General features: G+C 23.8%; 1 protein-coding gene across 1 annotated transcript in view; it reads right to left on the reverse strand.

Annotated features, from left to right (window-relative positions):
• Window positions 1-21,133, reverse strand: part of LOC145836581 (uncharacterized) — a 38,815-nt gene that overhangs the window by 4,599 nt on the left and 13,083 nt on the right. The window contains exons 25-31 of the mRNA XM_082944375.1: window positions 20,069-20,595; window positions 19,817-19,909; window positions 19,596-19,678; window positions 10,517-10,642; window positions 3,527-3,585; window positions 3,121-3,259; window positions 1,526-1,599 (exon numbers count right to left, since the gene is read on the reverse strand). Of these exons, the coding sequence (XP_082800501.1) occupies window positions 1,526-1,599; window positions 3,121-3,259; window positions 3,527-3,585; window positions 10,517-10,642; window positions 19,596-19,678; window positions 19,817-19,909; window positions 20,069-20,595 (1,101 nt within the window). The remainder of the gene's footprint in view (window positions 1-1,525; window positions 1,600-3,120; window positions 3,260-3,526; window positions 3,586-10,516; window positions 10,643-19,595; window positions 19,679-19,816; window positions 19,910-20,068; window positions 20,596-21,133) is intronic.

The raw sequence follows: 21,133 nt of genomic DNA on the forward strand, positions 1-21,133 counted from the left end.
AAAATGAAATGCTTACAAGAGTATTAAAACAAGTAAAAAAATATTTTTTATAGTATTTTGGCTAGTACTTAAAATTTATACATAATTATAAATCCTAAACTCTAAATAAATATAGTGATTGTTGATGTCATATCAGATTTAAAAAGCTTACACTTAAACTAAAAAAAAAACCTTAAATATTTTGTTCTTGTATAGAAAAATAAATTGTACCTAAAATTTGTACTCCCACAAAACTTAGTATACTTATATCTTAAAGCTAAGTTTTAATGTTGTGAATATCTCTAATAACTTTAAACAAACAGTAAAATATATGAATAAACTGCAAAGAGTTTAAACTAAAAAGTATTTGGTATAAAGTCTTTAAATTAGAAATCAAAACAGTTTAACCAACTAAGCTGTGAAAAACATAGCTGATGTAAACAAATTCAAACAAACAGCTAAGTTGTTGAACTAAACTGTAATGTTTAAACTGTATTTTTTATGAATTTTCATAATTATGACGTATATAATCTACTCAAAACAAATATTGAATGTTTATAAAAATATTTCAGAGATTCAACAAAAGGTTTTAAGCATTTATTTTTACAAATTCTGACTGATTTGAAAATCTTTATTTAGAAATAAATTCACATCTCAATTTGATCTTAAAAAGATTTCTCAATTTTTTTAATCAAAAATTTTCAAGCATTTGAAATGAGAAAAACTGAGATTCTGAAGTTTTTAAATAAAAAACTGATTTAACCTGATGTTTTCCAACTTTTTTCAAAAAAAACTGGTTTAGCCTGACGTTTTCCAACTTTTTTCAAAAAAACTGACTTAGCCTTACGCGCACGAACCCTGTCTTTTAATGTATTTTGCATTAAGATGCAAATTTGAAACAAAATGTTTAACTTTTCTATAAAATTATTCGTTTTAAATAAAAATATTTTTTATTTTTTTTATTTTACAAAAAAATCTACAAATTTATAAGTATTCGTTATATTGCCTAAAGTACTTTCAAATCCTTCTTCAGTAGGCAATTGGAACTGAATTAATTAAAAATTTTCTTGCATATAAAAAGTTTAAAAAAAGTATATTATGACGTAATTATAAATCAAGTTTTAAAGTAAACTTTGTTTTAAAATGCCTGTTTTTAAAATGTCTAAGACATAATAATATTTGAAAAACTTTTCAAATTTTCAAAGACAGGCATTTTAAAACAAAGTTCACTTTAAAACTTGATTTATAATTACGTAATAGTATACTTTTTTTTTAACTTTTATATGCAAGAAAATTTTGAACTAATTCAGTTCTAATTGCCTACTGAAGAAGAATTTGTAAGTACTTTAGGCAATATAACAAATGCTTATAAATTTGTAGATTTTTTTGTAAAATCAAAAAATTTTTTTTTTTTTTTAAACGATTTTGATAAAGACAAAAAAATCACGAAGTTCTACACACAACCAAGGGAAGATTTGAGATACTTAAAACTATAATATTCTTACTATAAAATTATTAAAATAGTTGCTCAACAATCAACACTTACCTGTATGGTTTACCAGTTTGATCAGTGTGAATTCTAGAATGCATGGTAACTTCACTTTTGTTATTGAACTTCATCTGTACAAGTTTTTACATTAAATTTTTTATTTTTGTGTCCCTAACTTTAGCATCTTTATTCAACATATATATCTTAATAAAACCTTAATGATTTTAATGGTTCAAAAAACATGTTAACTTAAAAAATAATATTATTGAAAATTTTTGAAGCCTAAAAAACCTTTTTTTTTGATATTTTATTAGAAGTGATATTGAATATTTTTATTTTCTAACTTATGATAAGAATATATCTAATTGTTAAATCTAAGCTGCATCTGCATTTTGTAATCAATAATAAAATTTTCTTATGTTTAATAAACATTTATAAAACAAAAAAAAATTGTATACAAAAACTTATATAAAAAAATTAAAAAATTAAAATTTGATAACAAAAAAACAAAAAAAAACTGTTTTTTTTGTTTATTTTTTGTATAAAATTTTTATTTTTTAATTTTTCTTAAATTATTTTCAACAGAATTTTCTAAATATATCAAGGAACATTTCCTAAAAGTTTGAGGTAGTTATTACAAAAATTGTAGGAGAAGATAGATTTTTAGTGAAATAGTTTATTTTTGCCGATTTAGTTTGCGCCTCCTATAAGGAACCTATTGTTGCCTCTGACTTTGACCGGCTATAACTCAATAATTATTTTGAATTCTTTAAATCTGTAAAAAGCATTTTGTAGCTTAGTAAAACCTATACAAAATAAGATAAAACTTCAAAAAAAGGTGTTTACCCCCCCTATGCCCTTAATTTTTAGAGAGAACAGCAGTTTTTTTAATGAAAAATAATAAACTTTTTTAACAAACATTCAAAGAATTTTTACTTTTTTCAATTAAAACTAAACCAAAAAAAATACATAAAAAAGTATTTGTATAAAAGCTTTTATTCATTTTACAGCAGTTGCTGTAGGCCTTTATTTTGACATAACTTTTAGGTTTTTTTGATTTATTTTTGAACTTCAAAATAGCAAAAACTTGCAACATTTAAACCTAGATAACTTTTAATATACTTAAAGCAGACCCAGTGTTTAAAAGAAGCCCAGCTCTAAACAATCAAACTAAAAACTCTTAGTTTAATTTTAATGGCCACTTGCCAGTTAACTGTGCAATGGCATCAGACAAAATATATATTATTTTCCTGAAAGCTAAGAATAATTTTGAGAAAAATTATTGTATCAACTTAGTTTCCTTATTTCTATACTGGTCTATTAAAGACCAAAATTTGTTATTAGGAATAGACAAAGAAAACTTTAACTAGGTTTAGTAATGAAATAATGTTAAAACTTTCTCATAAGTATTTTAAATAAGAATATTTTAAATTTAAAATTTCACCCATTGACAATTACTATTTATTGTAAATTATGAAAAACAAACTATTTAAAACTAATTGAATTAACTAATATGATGGCAACTATTTTTGCCACTTGCTGACAACTAAGACTTAATTGTAAAAAGTAGTTAGTAGATTATAACTATATAAAGAAATACACTTTTTGTTGACAAATTCGACAAAATTACTTTTATCTAAAATTAGACTTACCCCACAAATACGGCAAGTGTAAGTTCTTGATTTCGGTATAATAGCTTCAGGATTTATAATTGTATTAGGCACTTGTATAACCTGATTTGGACGAATTCCACTATGTGAAGCCATATCAGATTGTAGACTAGTCTGATCACTGTAGAATTTTTACTTTATTAAGGTATATGTTATAATTATGTAACAAACCTTTTGATTGAGTAAATCATAAAATATTATCTAATTTTTCTATACTATATATAAAATTGAAAATTAGTGATAGAAATTTTCTAAAAACTAATGAAACCTGTAAGGCAAAATTAAGACATAACACAGATATATTTAAACATCCAATTTCATTCAATTTTTATATTTACAAAAGGTATACCAAACAAATATAAAATAATACTAAGAAAATAACTCTAACCTTGATGATGGTGATGGTGTTTCAACTAAACTTTGATGTCTCAGCTCCTCTGGTTGTGTCTGCATTTTTTATTTAGTTTTACAAGTTGATTTTATTTCTAATTGTCACATTTGATTATAAAAACAGTTTATTTCTTATAAAGTATATATTTCTTTTTATATACATTGCTTTAAACAGGGTTGCCACCTTTTAAGTTAAAAAACTATCCTAAGTGACCAATAATGCATTGATTGACATAAAATTGTACTTAGTCATCCTGAGTTTTCCTTATAATCATCATTAAACTATTTTTTAATTTTAGGAATCCAATAAAAATTAGGTTATTTGACAAATTGGGTTGTAAAATAACAAAATATTTAAACCAACTCAGATAATTTTTATTGAAATTCTAGAAAAAAAATGTCCTGAGATTTTATAAAATTCTTACAGCTATCCTGAGTATTTATAAAAAAAAACTATCCTGAGTCAACCTAAGTTTTAAAAAAATTCAGAATACTCTAAGCTGCGAGTCATTTAAAGCTGTGAGATTTTCAGATTTTTTATGTCCTGAGTTAAAGGCAACCCTACAATTGCACATAAAGCAATTAACCTAAAAGTTTTAAGGAAAGGTTACTTTCTTCAGGGTTGCCCAATTTTTTTGAGAACTTTTTTCCATATTTTCTTATTTTCTTCCAGGTTTTTAAGGCCATGAGAGGGGGGTAAGCCGCGCTCATAGGGAAGGGAAAACTAATATAGCAAAAAAAGAATATTTTGTTTAAAATCTATCTCCTCCTACATTTTTCAAGCAACCTTCTACAAACTTTTACAGTCTAATCTTTATACAATAACAATATAAATCTACTCGTGAATTTTAAAAATTTTAAGTAAATTTTTTTTTTGAAAAAAAAAAAGACTTTTTTTTTAATTTTTGTCATAATTTTTATTTTGAATTAAATTATCAAAATTAATAAGTAATGTCTTTTTCTTGTAATGTAAGGAACATTTCCTGAAAATTTGAAATTTATTGCTTGAAAAATGAAGGAGGAGATAGATTTTTAGTGATTTTTTAAATTTCTGAGAAAATTGACCCTGAAAATTTTGCGGTTAGCCTAAAGTGTCAAATTCTAGGTTTTTCAGGTTTTTTGGCAACCCTGTTGCTATTTGAAAAAGAAAGCCTTTTGTAACACCTAATAATCGAAGCACTTTAGGACCACAAGTAAAAACACAATTGTTTTTTGTTTTTATTTTCAAGAAAATAAAGTAGTTTTACTCAAAACAATAAATAAATTACATTAAGAATGTTTATCTATAAGTTTGAATTAGCATGAAAAAATTATTAGTTTAAAAGAAACCTAATTAAAATAAAACATTTTAGTAGAAGTAAAAAGCTAAAATAAACATTTTTAAATTCTATTTGATCAAAAAAAGAAATATATATTATAAGTTTTTACATTTAGACGATATTGTGCTAATTTTTAAGCAGTGAATTATGTATGTGCAAAAGTAAAAAAAAGTATGGTTTTATGAGCAGTATACTAAACTTCTTATCAGGGGATGTTAAAATTCAATTTCAAATAAGAACCTTATTTTTAGCAAATATATTGCACATGTGTTTATCAAAAGTTTTATATGTTTTATTTAACACATTTTCAAAACTGCTTCCTACTTTAATATCAATTTCTACAAAAATTATGATGTCACCAAAAAAAAAATTATAATAAAAGTAATAATTTTTTAGATTGATCAGCAAAATAAATTAAACCTCTCCATCAACACAATTTTTATATTAATTTATGAAATCTTTAATTTTTATATTAATTTTTAAAATCTTTAATTTTTATATATGTGTCGGCCATGGGTTATGATCTTGCAACCTTTAACTCAGATAATTTTAAAAGCTGTCATTAGGACCACTACTCCATCAGGTCACACACTACACTCATTGAAAAAATCAAGAACTTATAATATAAAGGTTTTCACAAGTTCATATACAGATTTTATTATTTTATTAGTTATTTGTACAATAACATTGCCAAATAGTGTGATGTTGATGATTTGTGTATTAATTTTAAATTTGAAAATAATAAATCTGTTATAGTTGGTAATGTCTACAGACACCCAAGCCCTGCATTTCCTACTCTTAAAGCAAACTTCCTTCATGTTTTAGACTTGTTAGTTAAAAGAAAAAAGATTATATATCTGGTGGTGATATAAATACAAACTTATTAAATAGAGATCAGTGTACTTGTGACTATTTGGATTGTATTTTTATTGCTGGTGCTTTGCCATTGTTGTTTCCTTAACTGGGCACTCTACTGATTACTCCTCTACTTCTTTAATTGGTTATGTTTATTCTAGTTTCTATCATGAAAAGCTAAATGTTAATGTTGTGGATTATATCTATCTGAGCATATGTCTGTTATTTGTGATATAAATTTGAAAATTCTAAAAATGAGTATTATTAACAGAAGACTTCAGTAAATCTGAAGTTAAAGCTTTTCTGAACAATTTTAGTATGAAATTGCAAAACATGAGTTTGTGTGCTAAACATTGTGAAGATGTTAATAGATGTTAGGATGAACTTGAAAGATTGTTAGTGAGATGGTATTTCATCGTGTTCCTATCAAGTTTTAAGTAAAAAGGAACAAAAACTATAAGCAAAACCATGGGTAACCAATAGTATAATAAGTTCAATTAACTTAAAAAACTTAATATTTAAATTTGTCATCAAAGACAAAAAAAAAATAACTTCCACTATTTTACTCAAGTATGAAAATCTACTAAACAGAGTTAATTTAACAGACTTAATTTTAAACAAGTAGTAAAAAAAAATAAAGAAAACAGTAAGAATTTTCTTGAAAATTGTGAATAGTATTGTTTAAACTAAATCTACCTCTAGTTTTAGAATTGAAGGTGTTTGTGGATCACCCAAAAGGTGTAGGCAATTTAATGGATAAAAATTTTGTAAACATTGCTGACAAATTGTAAAAAGAGAGATAGGATTTTGTTAGTGTGATGAATGGTTGTGTAGTTCTGGTTTAGTAATAAAATTATTTTGTTTTTAATGAAATTTTAGACAGTAACTTCAGAATTATATTAAAACTATGATTCCAAATAAAAGTGTGTGCTCTGATGCTTTAGTATTTGTTTTGTTAAGCCTAGTGAAAAAATTATTTCTCCATAACTCTCTAAATTGTATAATAAATGGGTTGGATATGGTGTGTTTCCTGAGTCACTTGAATATGCTGAAGTAATCCCAATTAAATAACCTGATTAAAAAAATACATTAATAACTATTGACTTATTTCTGATCATTTTGAAAATTTTTGAATTTTTAGTGTGTGAGAGATTAAAAAAAAAATTTTGCTGTATGATGTACTACATGAGAAACATTTTGGGTTTAAGGAAAAAAGTACGACTGAATTAGCTGTGAACCAGATTGTTGATGAATTAATTAATTGAGGCTGGTGAGAAAAAATATGGGCAGCAGATTGTGAAGGGTCTTTTATTTAATGAATGACTTGCTAATGAAAGTGTGATTGTTATAAATTATTAAAAAAAAATATATTTATTATTAATTTATTTTAATTGTTATCTTTTTGTTACTGTGTCAGATTTAAGATAGTTCCTTTTATAAGTTTTTATTCACTTTTATTGGAAATTAGAGGTAAAACTAAAACATTAATAGAAATAGAATTATTGTTATTACTTGTATTTTTACTATTTTTCATGTTAAATAGTAACTTACTACTAACAAACTTATATAACACTTATTGATTTTATTGTTGATGTATATATTTTTTAAAATAATATTTTTTTCCTACTTACAGTATTTTTTTTTATATAACTTAATACTTTCAATTAGATATTGGTTTATCTGAGTTTGCAAAAGCTGATTGTGAGTTCACAGTGGTGGCTAAATAAATATATCTTTCTTAGTAGAGTGACCACATGATTGGATTGTTGATGTGTTTTTTGTTGTAGCAAACTTGCCTGGGGATTCGAGCTTCATGATTTTCCCAAGCTTTGTAGTATTAGTGTAAACAGATCGCAATTAGAATTCAACCTTGTTAGTGTTTGCCAAATAACTTGTCACCAAGGGACTTTTATCAGATCTATAGTATTTAATTTCAATTTTTTGGTTAGTTTAGTGTTAATTTTTAAGTGGGAGGTAGAATTACAGGTGATAACAAATTGCTTGCTTGACCTTCAAAAAATGTTTATCATTGTTAAGGGGAGAGTAAGTCTAATGTTATTCTACAAAAAAAAGTGAAAATTTTCAAGTATGGTCAATGGATTAGTTAGAGAAAGTTATATTATTAATAATTTATGAAAGATTTTAATTGTACCTAAAATTTGTTTTTAGTGATGATGTTGCCCATTTAAAGAAAATGTAAAAATTGACTTTTTAGATATTTTTTTCTCAAACCTGTAAATTCACATAAGAATCACAAATGGTTAGCTTGAAAAACTTGCTAATTATTTGCATATTTGCTGAGTCAGCATATTATTTTTTCTTATTTTTTATCTTATTTTATTTTTAACTACTAATTTCTTTTTATTTTCAGGTGAAGTCGGTTATGTATAAGGTATAACTTTTCTCAATTAATTGAAAAACTGTAAAAATATTTTACTGACCAAGCAAATACAGGTTTTTCAAGCTACCCAGAATCACTAAATAAAAGAAACAGCAAGGATAAGTCCCTTTGAGCTTTACCTTTGGCATGCTTGCAGTTCTAAAGTCGCTTCTGATTAGCTAATATTTTATTTTTAGTTTTAAGTAATAAAACTTTTTTTCGGTTTGTTCTTATATATTTGTGTAAGGTGGGTTAGGGACAAAGGTATAAATGTTCTTATTCTGCTTAATTATCAATTTACCTCATTTGCATAATGTTATGAATGAAAACATTTCCAGTAACTTACAACTGAACCCCTAGACCCTAATTTTGGAGATATGTTACGCAAAATAAATAAAATAAAATTTTCTACGTTTTCTATGGATTTTAGCATCGTCGCGATAAACCGGAACACAAAAAAAATCCTTAGACTATTTCAGTTGTACCATTTAGCTATTAAATTCTGTATAAAGTGTTTTTCAAGAACAAAGATTAAAGAAATTGTTGTTAAATCAAGATAAATTACTCAAACTTACTTATTTTTGAATGATTGTCGTATTTATACATTTAATTTAGGACTTTTAAAATACTGCTGTTTAAATTTGCATTAAATTTGTATTAAAATTTAATTAACACAAAGGTAAGTTTCTATTTAACTGATAAAAGAATCTAAAAAAAAGATAAGTTTGAGTAATTTTTCTAGAGTAAAAACTTTCAACACACAACAATTTCTTTAACTTTGTTCTCAAAAAATACTTTATAGAGAATTTGATAGCTAAATGATACAACTAAAATAGTCTGTGTTTTTTTTTTAAGCTCGGGTTTATCGAGTCCGTGTTAGAAGCCATAGAAAACGAAAGAAATTTTCGCTTTTTTACTTATTTTTTTATTTTTTCACTTTTTTTACTTTTCGCTTTTTACGTAACAAATTTCAAAATTTATATACAATTTTTTTTTTTTTTTTTAAGTGAACTAACTTTAACGATCAATGTGTTTGTTTTTTATATAAAGTTTGTATTTTTTTTGGAAAATTTCGCTTTTCGAATGCGAAAATAAAATTAAGAAAATATAAGTTTATTGATGGGTAAAGATACTTTTGCTAAACATTATAAAAATTAAAACAATGCTTATCATAATATTCTTTAAATATATTACGCAAATAAAAAAATATTTATAGGCCCTTTTTTGTTGTCTTAGTTTGCGTAAAGTGTTTGTAACTGATTTTATTGTTAAGGTTTTTGTACATAACTTTTTTTAACCACAATACACGAGGTCAGTTTAGGATGATGGAGCGGGTCTATATTTAATATAACGGAACAACAAAGTTACTAAATGTTTAATTAATTATTTTTGCTTATATAAAATATAACATTTTTAATTGTTTGACCCTCGTGGCTGTATTTACACACTAATTACCAGTTTTTTTTAAATTTTACCGGGTTTGTTAATCAATAAAAATAGGTATATTTCAAATAAAATAAACTTTTTTAAGCTTATTCTCACAAATCTTATTCATTCAAAACAGGGCTTCCAAAAGTCATTTTAATAATCGCCCATATGCAGAAATTTTTAAATATAGTCGCATTTTGGAAACCCTTACTTAAAATGTATCTAATTCAAAAATTCACAGTACCTTATGTAACAAAAGTAAATTTTTGTTTATGTCTCTATTTTTAAGGCTTTAGTGTCTAAAAGGTTGAATTATTTAGCAAGGTACTACCGATAATGAATACATAAATTACAGTTTTTAATAATAACTTATAAATGTAAATCTCAGTTTTTAACAAACTGTTTTGTTTTTTTAATAAACAAATGTGTACTCAGTTAAAAATGCTTATAATCTGTGATTTTTTAAAATACGTAAACTACTACAGTCTATCTCTATAAGATAAAAATTTATGCAATTTAACCTTTATAAACTAGTTTAAATCAAAAATATTGGTAATATAATAGAGTAAATTAAAAACTATACTAAAAACTACTGTATTAACACGTTTAATTAGATTCCAAAGTGCTGTTTAAACTTTAAAAGTTTTCACCATATAAAAATTAAATTCATCCTTACAATAAACTTCAACTTAAAAAAAATAAGACTTAGTTTTGACTTACAAAAAATTGGAAGTTAAAAAAAATAAAACACTTGTAGAGCTCTTATTTTAATTATTTTTTTAACATATGAATCAAAACTTAACCAAAAATATCTATGAAAATTTTAATGATGATTCTAAAATATAAATAATAAAATGTTTGAAATATTTTTAAGTTTTAGTTTTAAAATTATGTGATAACATAATCATGTATAACATTTCTTCAAACAGATAATTAGTTTTTTTTTTTTTCGTTTTCTTTCTAAATTAAAAATTTATTAGTTAAATTTAATAAAAACTAAAACTACTTCAGATGTATGCTGTTGGCTCTCAATCTCCTCATGAATAAAAGTGTTTCCATTTTGCTGTCCGGAGTTGTCTTCAGATGGATTAGACCAATAAAAAGTGCTGTTTGACCCTTGCTGGTCCATTATCTAAAAAAAAAGTATGGATAATTTTGTATAACTATATTTTAAAATTTTTATATTTTTTAATTTAGGAAAAATTTATTTCTAAAAGAAATAAGTTTTAACAAATATTTAGAAATTAATGTTTCAGCTTTTTGAAAAAAAAAAATTAAATAAGATAAACTATTAGTATAAAAAAACGAATCGATTGCTTAAGTACTGTAAAACTAAAAAATTGTGATAGTTTGGATTAATATAGTTTTTTTAGTTTCATAGAACTTTAGTTATATAAACAAACAATTAAACTGTGCTTAATAAATTTTTTAAATCTTTTTAAATAAAGTATGTTACAAGACCTAAAAACCTTAATACATATGTTTCAAGTGTTTATACTAGATTATAAAACAAAAACTAAAATTATTAGCCACGAATTTTATAATAAAAAAAGTTCAAAACTTTACATAATATTGGATTTTTTGATCTAAAAAAATGAAATTTAAGATTTTAAGCTTAAAATTTTATGAATATTATAAGTTTAAATACTAACAAAACATTAGTGAAAAATACTTAAATTAAAAATTTCAGCAAAATTTTTAAGTTTTTTAAAGTTTTGTTCTTAAAAACAATTTTTCAAACTAAGTTTCATAAGTTTTTTTTTATTTCATATATATCTTATTAAAATATACTATTTTTTATTTGTTATACCTAATTTTTGTTCCATTTTTCCTTGTAAATCAATAAAATAAGACTTTTATAAATATAATAAAAGTATGTAAGATCACTAATAAATTTATCTCTGATTTATAGTGTTAGAAACTACTGTTTTGATTTTTTTTCAGTTTTATTACTTTTGAAATAAATTGAATTGTAATATATATATACTTGTACAATGCTTATATTAAAAAATATTTTGAAAGTGTTAATTTACACCAAACAAGCTAAAAAAACTATTTAGTTCAAAGTATGCTTTTACAATGACTAAGTTAAGTAAAAAATATTTATAATACTTTATAAATAAAACTTATATCGATAAAGTTTAAAAACTATGTCATTTCTCACTCATAGTATTTTTAAAATTTGATAGAAGAACAAACAAAAAAGTAAAACTCACATTATAAAAACTTTGCTTTTTTTACTAACAATTTTTTCAAAACGGTCTCACTAAGCTTTTTTTTCTACTGTGTTTAACTAGAAGAACGCCAGAAAAAAGAAAACTCAAGTAGCAGGGCTGTTCTAGCTGCCTAAAGCATTCAACTTCACGGTAGAATGCTTCATATTATAAAAACAAAAACTTAAGTGTCACATATCAAAATTTTGTTTTTTGTATATGACTTTTTTTTTATTATCATGTTTCAAATTTCATCTTTGTACTTTCTCTGGTTTACGAGATATTTACACTTTTGTCATCGCGGAGTAATATTGTCGTCAATCATAAACACTCGTTTCCCATTGGCTAGAATTTGTTATCATACAGTAGTTTAACAGCTAACTGGCTTCGCGCGGTGATATTCGACTAACTTTAGCGCGCTAGTTAAATGTGTGCTATTTAAAAGAAAAGAAAGAAAAAAGTTTTTAATCTTTTTTTACTATGTATTTTCAATTGTCTTTTTGATCGTTCTTTTTCTCTAACTATCAATTTATTAATACTGCTAAACACATTGTTGTAGCAATGACGTAAAACGCAAACAATTAAAATATCAAAAAACTAAATTATTAAAAAATAAAAGATATAAATTTTAATTTAATTTAAGTATCTTTTTTTTTTAGTTCACGACTTAAAATTTGACAATTTTATTTAGTTGTAATTTACATTTACGTAAAATAAATAACGACATTTAGGTATAACTTATACAGGCTTTCTTTAAAACAAGTATTTTAAAAAACATATATATCAACTTTCATATTTTTAATTTATATCTTTTTAGATTTAAAATAAAGATGAAGTTAAATTAAGAGGAATTTTGCTCTTGTAAAATAAATTATTAACATCCTTTTCGATTACGCTCTTCTTTTATATTGTTAAATTTACAAATTTAGGTTAAGCATTTTGATTTTTTTTGTTATACCATTTGTTTTCTGCGTGTTTACAATTAAAATCTAAAAGATAACTAAATCCGTAAATCTTTCAAAAATAATGTGTTTAATGAACAAAAAATTGTCTAAAGTACTAAAATTAAAACAGATAAAACTCAAATAGAAATTATATAGCTTTTAGGTTTTAAGAAAGTTACTGAAAATTAAAAAAAATTTTTTTTTTAATAAATCTATTTTACACAAGCTAATTTGATAATATAGTAGCGATAATTTTTTTTTAAGTGTGTGTTTTACGTTGTCTTAAAAAAGTAGTTAGTTTTTATACTAAATTAAATTGAGACAGTTTTAATTGAAATAGTTCGTTGAGTGAAATTAGAAAAATGTTTCAAACTTTAAAGTAAAATTCTAAGTTTAATTTTTTCTTAAAGAAAAAATAATAAAAAAACAGATTTATTTTACTTTTACTATAAACAAGTGTTATAATTTGATAACTAAACAAACTACTTTGAAACAGTTAAAAACAATTTTCTAATGGTTTTAAAAATATTTGTTAATTAAGTTAGTTCTTCTAAACTAAAGTTGTTAATATAATTAAAATTATTTGTTAAGTAATAGTTTTATCAAAGTTTTTTTCTCAATAAAATTTTAAATAGAAAATATTTACTCTTTTAGCTTATGTTTTAGAAGTTTTGAAAAATTATATAATTTAAAACATCCTTTGAAAAATGCATGCGTATTAAATTTAAAAAGGATGAATTGCTTGACTAAACAATTAATTTAAGTTAATAAATATGTATTTTCAAAAGACATTTTAAAACTAAACAACGTAAAAAATATTATTTATCCTATTTTGTAAGCTAGAAGTTATTAAACTAATTTTTAAAAGTCACAATAATAGTTGTAAAAATAAAAATTAAGTTTTTTTCGTTAATTCTTTGAATCAAACCTAAAAAAAATATGAATTGCATAACTTAATAAAAAAATATGATGTTATACTGTAAAAAATAAAGAGAATGTTCAAATAGGACTTTTAAAAAGGTTATTATGATAATTTTTGACGGAGTTGGATGTAAATTTAAAAAAGTTTAACCACTTTTAGCTAACAAAGTAAATATTTATTTTTTAGATACTTTTTCTCAGTATCTAGTATAGTATGGTTATTGTCACTCACGACACTATCTTCTATTCATTTTCTGTCATAAATATTGTACAATTATCACTTTATTATTGTGTTTTTTAAAAAGGCAAATACATTTAAATACTGGTAGGGTTCATTTATTTTAATAATTTTACACTAAAAAAAACTAAGATAAAAAAAGAAGGTGTATAGTTATACATTACTATTAATTGAATAAGATTTAAAGTTTTAAGCTCTGTTTATTTTGTTTGTTCATATTTCTTTAAAATTTTTATAACTTATTTAATGTTAAGTTAAAATAAAAAATTGCATAAAATGGATTAACTTATGGCATTAAAAACAAATAAAAAAAATTATTTCATAAGTTCAAAAATATCTGACTTAAAAAACATTCATGCTAAAACCTTAAAAATTTGGTTCTAAGAAAGTAAACAGAAACTTTCGAACTTTTTTAAATATATACGTTTAACTTTATTAAAGTTGCAGTATGCTAGTTCTATTTTTCAGGATAATGTTAATAATATTTATACCATACTATTAGTTACACTTAAGTTTTTAAGTTTTGTGCTAACACCCTTCATTGATTTTCAGTTCTCAAAAAATATTTTGTTTCATCATTCTAGTATATTTTAATCTTTAATAGTATACCTACACAAGAACAAAATCTCAAACAGCGCATTTTTACTGAAACTTAAGTTATAAAAAGTTCTACTTTTAAAGTGCAACTTTTTGAATTGTTTAATAAGTAGATTTTTAAAATTGAAAAAAAGACTGTGCAAATCAAAACAACAGTATTTTTAAATTAATATAAACATAAATAAAGTTCTAATATTACTTCAGCAAAAAATATGTACACTTATTACTCAGTAGTATATTAAACTTAACGTTACAACTGAAACCATACGGAAACATCTAGTAATAAATAATTTTTTATAACCTTTACATGACAATATTAAACTTATATTTTTAACTTTGTTTCTGGCTTTTTAATTTTTTGTTTCTTAAAACTACCTTCATAGTTTTAGGCAAGTAAGTAATTGTATAATTTGATAAAATATTATAGTTTCTTGCTAGGATTTAGTAATTAAACAATAAAATATAGAATTTTTAAAGAAAATTTACTAACAACAAAACTATCTTTTAGATAGAAGAACAATTTTTTTTTTATATATTAAGATTTCTATGAAAGCTCCTTATTTCTAATTTTGATAAAGTAATGTCTTAAATCTTGTTTCTTTTTTACTTCCTTATAAAACTTATAAAAAGCTTTTATTTCTCAAAGAGATTAAGATAAGCAAAAAGCAAAAAAAAAAAATTTCCTACTATTTTAGTGGTCACATTTAAAGCAACATAATACTTTCATTATATAACAAAAGATGAGACGTGTTTTGGCTTTTGAGAGATGTGATTAAAAAGAAAAAAATACTATAAAGCCTAAGTAGTACTAAACAAAGTAGTGCTTTGTAAAAGTTGCTTAAAATATCAGTAAAAATAATTATCTAATCTATTATATAGTACAATATTAGCTTTAAAAAACTTAACGTGTTTACGTTTTTGTTAAAAAAGAAGCATTGATAAACGAATAAGTAAATAAAAATTGATCAAAAATAATCTTATATATGGACGAGACATTTAACTTTATCCAAGAGGTGTACGATTCGGTAACTGAAATGTTTTTTTTTAGACCAGGTCCTAGAACCAATTGTTTTGAGCGCTTTTTTTATTGTCGTTCAATAAAAATTATAATTGTTATACAATTAAAAAAAAAAAAAATATAGATCATTTATATGAAACAGACTTAACTTACACGTGTTTTGTATAAGAATAGACTATAGAGTACTATATATAATTATACATAAACAAACTTCATAGACATATATCTATATATGTATAAACATTAACTATTTTCATAAAACATATGTACTGTTATTTTTCAATTCAAATATTCTTAATAAACTATAAATACATATGAATATGATTTTATAAACAAAACAGAATTTTAAATGAAATATATATTTTTTTTTTTATGAAAACACATGTACTTTTTGCGAAAGTATAAAAAAAAAAGCTATAGTAGCTAAAATGTTTTGTTTTAAAGTATATTATACTTGAATAAAATCTTTCTGATAAAACAAGTTCACTCAAAAGCAATTTTTTTAATGTCTGTTGTTGTAATCTAAGTTAAGCTTCTAAATATAATAGGGTGTAATTTATAATCAAATCCCAGTTTTTGTTATTATAAAACCATAGCTTAAAAAAAGACAAGAAAAAAACTACATTGCATTTTGACTGATGTAATACAGCAACTTTTTAAGTGTGAAAAGATTAAATTTTATTGATTAGTTTTCAGCAAAGAAATTTAAGTAAGGCGTTTCTATTAGATTAATAAACAAATATGAGTATAGAGTTTTTGTTATAACTAGATGTTAAGACTAAAATCTAAAAATTATGTCTATGTTGTTGATACTAACTAAGTAATATTATTTTACCTTTAACTTGTTTTAATTGAACTTAAAAAAAACATTTTACGTTAAAAGAATTATAAAGATAGGTTGCTAAAAAAAAATCGTATTAATACTTCAAAAATTGCTGATTAAAGAAAGAGTTATTTATCTAACGTCGGAAACTACTTTAAATAATACTGGTATTATTAATAAAAACTTATGAATATCACGTCAAATATATTTGCGATATTGCTAAGTTTGAAGAATAAATCGTTGTTTTAATGTATTTAGTTTTAATTACAAATAAAGAACGGTTTGTAAAAGAGATTAATTCTCAAATAATATTATAGTTAGCATCAGTGGCGTCGCGTGGTCTTTTTGTTAGGGGGTGCTGCAGATTGACATTGTCAAATAAAAAAATCCCCTAGTTTGAAACATTTATATTAGAATCATAAAGGTACTATGAAGAAATAGCAACTTTTTTAGAAAAAAAAGTTAAAAATATTTGTTTAATTAATTAATATATAAAACATAAAAAAATAAACATAAAAAAAAAGCTATCTTATACCTTTGTATATCTAACCCTTTTCCTTTCCTAACAACCCTTTCCTAACAACTATGGCTACTTTTATTTTTATTTATGTACATGTAAGTTTCTGTATTTGCACAATAATAAATTTACAAACTTAATTTTATGACTTTTCTAACTAGTAATAAACAACAAAAAAAAAGGGAAAAAACTTATAAAAAAACGTGGTTGCCCCTGCTCGAGATTCCTGCTCGAGTTGCTCCTGCTCGAGTTTCTCTTGTTTGAGTTTTCCCTGTACGAGTTTTCCCTGTTCGAGTTTTCCCTGCTCGATTTTTTCCTCTTCGAGTTTTTCCTGCTCGAGTTGCTCCTGCTCGATTTGTTCCTGCTCGAGTTTTCCCTGCTTAAATTGCTCCTGCTCGAGTTTTCCCTGTCCAAGTTTCTTCTGCTCGAGTCTAACTTGTCTAATTGTTCTCGCGTTGTAGTAAATTTCAAACAACAATCATGATTTAATTCACATGGTGCTGACAGTTCATGCAGCTCCAGAATTCAACTTTTCATAATTTTTTGTATTGAAAACTTGTAAACATTTAAGATGCAGCTGACACAGATTGATCTTGCAGCTCCAATTTGACGAACATTTTGAACATCCAATATAAAAATTTGAAAAAATACAATTCAGCAGAGAATTAACGACGTTCATACACACATTTGGCTGAATTTTTTGTACAACTTCATGATAACATAACTTTCTAATTTTTTAAGCTAATATAGCAAGTTTTATATAATTTTAAATCTCAATTCCTTAACTTTAAAATAAAGTTACTTTGACGTAGTTTGGGGTTGCACAGCAGAAGCAGGGACTCATTAAAGTAGCGTGTTTAAAGGCTTAAACTCTAAAATCAAAAAAAAAAAATATATTTTTTAGGTGGAGCTACAGCTCCAGCGTTCCACCCCGCGCGACGCCCCTGGTTAGCATCATAACGAAACAAAGATTATAAGTTTTATCCCTACTGCTTTTTAAATAAAAGTCAAATAACTTAAATTTAGTTTACTAATAAATGTATTAATTATCATCGGTTTTTAGACTTTTTTATAAATTAAGTGGTAGTTTAAGTTAACCTAGTGGAAAATCGACTTGTTGAGGTTGTTTTTATTCAAAAAAGCGTTAGTCTTGAATAATCATACATTAAAAATAAGCAAATTTTCAAAAACATTCTATAAAATAGGAAACATAAAAGTTATTTTAAGCTTATAATGTACGTATGCGTGTTTATAAATAATAAGTATAAAAACAAATACTTATCTGTTAAGCACCAACTAATACTTTTAAATCTAGAACTTAATAGTTCTTATGAAACCATATTCAAAATACAAAAAGAAAAAAATGGATATCCATGGCATTAAAATTAGTTAGTTTTTCTTAAGATGTTTAAAAATTTATTAGTTCTAGTTTAAGTTTGTTCAATAATTCATTTTGAACTTTATTTTAAGTAATTAGTTCAAATGTAGTAAGATAATTTTATAATAGTTTGTGCAAGTTTATTATCGTATCGTAACTGTAAAAACAAAAAAGTAGGGCTAAAGTTTTTGAAACTGTGTGCATATATAGAAGAACTTAAAAAACAAATAAGACTTTGGATAGTTTGTAGAAACAGTCTATTTAATAATTTCAAAAATATTTTAAACTGTCTTAGAGTTTTGCTTTTATTGGTTTAAAAAGTAAACTATTTAAAACTATTTAAAAAGATAATAACTTATTCTAAATGACTTTACATGAGTTTGTAAGTTTTTACTTATTCTTTTTATGTGTTAAGTTAGAATTAAAGTACAGTATTTTGTAAAAAAAGTAAGTTTAGAAATCAAGCTTAAAATACAAATTAACTAGCTTGCTACATTAAAATACTATATTTTTGTGGTCACATCAAGCTTGCAAAGCAGTAGCTTTTGAATTAGATATATTCTAAAACAATTAAATAAAAATAATCAAACATATTAATTTTCACTCCGAACTATTTTTTTCAGTTTCTTTCAATCATTTATTGAAAATATTTAGTAAAACTAATAAAGAACTATTTATCAAGGTGTCACATTATACAAGTATCGATCCATCTTCTCCTATCGAGTAATCACTACTTGAACTTTCGGTTGAAGATGTTGATTGACAAGATTCCAACTGCTATATTTTTTTTAAAGGAAAAAATAATTTATTTGGTAATAGAATAAAAGTACTAAATTTGTATGTGTTTAACAAAGCTTAAATGTATTACAATAAAAAAATGCTTTATGCGTTTTTAATTTAAGTGTATACTATTTTTCAATCTTGTTTCATGCAATAAATTTATAATTTTATTTTTATACTAAAAGTTAATGTATGATCCATTTTCTAAAAATTCTTAGTGCTTTTTTATTAAAGATTATAGAATGTCTAAAACTTGCTTGCTTTAATATTAAGTTTGTTGATAAGGTAAATGAAAACTCTCAAAAAAAAGTCTAAGGCCCTTTCGATCATCGAGTCATCAACACATACTAATTTGTTATTTAAAAAATGGGTAACTATTTATTTGTATAATATATGTAATATATGTACATACATTAAAAGTATTTAGATATCTTCTGCTATTTATAACTGTTAATTTTAACTTCAAGTCAAAAAAAAAACTATTTTTAAAATATAAATTAGAACTAACTAAAATTCTGCTGTCAGATTTTTTAGTTATCATCTGCATTAAATTAAATTAACACAACTTTTACTTTTAAAGTTTAGTTCAGTTGTTACTTTTGAAAACTATTACTACTTCGTGAAAAAATTTACCCCGATGACAACATTGAACTTACTAAATCGCTTAAATTTTTATTTTTTTCAAAACTTTGTTCCATCCAAAGTTCTAATTCTTCAGAGCTTATTTCGTCTTCAGATTCTGAACATGTAAAAATTTAAAGAGTAAGATAAATTGTTTACTGAAAATTAATGCACCAACTCAAAATATTTTGATCGAAAATTTTAGGTTTGTTTGTAATTTGTCAAAGCAGTGTATATTACATAATATTTTACAAACCTGAAGATGTCAACTTGTTTTCAATGTCTGAATATTCAGTATCGGATAATTTTTCAGGAAAGCTAACATTTTGGTTGTCAGATTCTTTTTTTTCTGTATCATAGTAAATAGAGCTTACGATAATCAAATACAAACTATTTTCATTCAAATTCTTAGTAAAAAAAGTCAACATAATTTTAAGCTTTTCTGATCGTTTGAAAAATCTTACCTATAATATTTTGTATAAAATACAGAATTAAGAAAAAAATTTACCAGACAAAGAAGAAGACAAAGTCCTTTCTTTTCTCTTGATTGCTTCGATGCTTGCTTCTAGCTCAATTTCATTTGATTCAATTGATGAATCATCATCTGTTGATTGCATGGCGTCACCACTTTTGTGTTTTAACTCTATCTCATGTTGGCTGTAACTGTTTTCTTTACTGTTAGTTTCTTGTTTAAAAGACATAACTTTGTTAGTACTACTTTTTTCTTGATCATTAACTACATAGTTATTTCTGACCTCTTCTGCAAAAGTTTTAGCTTTTTGATCAAATTTTTGATTATTTTCATGTTTTTTATCAGTAGAACTTTTTCGTTTCAAGCTGAAACCAATGACAGCTTTTACTGATTCTATTCTTTTTTCATTAGTGCTTTTCGAAGTTTCTGGAGTTTCGGATAAAGTACTACTTACTACACTATTACTTTTGCCTACTGACAAGTCGTAATTTTTAATCTTTTCTTCTTTTTGTAACTTATTCTGTGAAGTGTCTACATTTTCATCTATACGAGAATTTCCGACTCTAAGTAATACAAGAATTTGAAGTTTACTAGATTTTACGTTTATAATTCATTTGAAACTTATTAAACGTAATATTTAATCAATTAAATGTTATGTAAATCATATGTAAAACTTTGAAGTTATAATTTATAAAAAATAGTACTTTATACAATTGAAAAGATTTCTAAAATTAAATAATTATTTTTGTTTATGCGGATATCTTAATGAGTAAAAACTATAACTCGATTTACTTTTTACATTAAGCTTATATATTATACAGACATAACTTTTAACAACTTCACGGAAAATTAAGAATTTATCATTTAATAAGTTTAATTTGCATTTTAAATATCTATTACATAAAATGTGTATTTTCCAATGTCATTTTATTAATTTTTAGCACCAATGTTTTATCTAAAACATTTAAAGTAAGGTTATTACTTTTCATTAAACAAAAAAATATTTAATTTATTTTATTAAAACATTTTTTTGATTTACACTCATCGTTCTAGTTCTATGTACACTTTGTTAAGCAACATAAACAAAACATTAATAGAAAC

Source organism: Thalia democratica, chromosome 5 (assembly GCF_965202585.1).
Source record: "Thalia democratica chromosome 5, ktThaDemo2.hap1.1, whole genome shotgun sequence".
Taxonomy (NCBI): Eukaryota; Metazoa; Chordata; class Thaliacea; order Salpida; family Salpidae; genus Thalia; species Thalia democratica.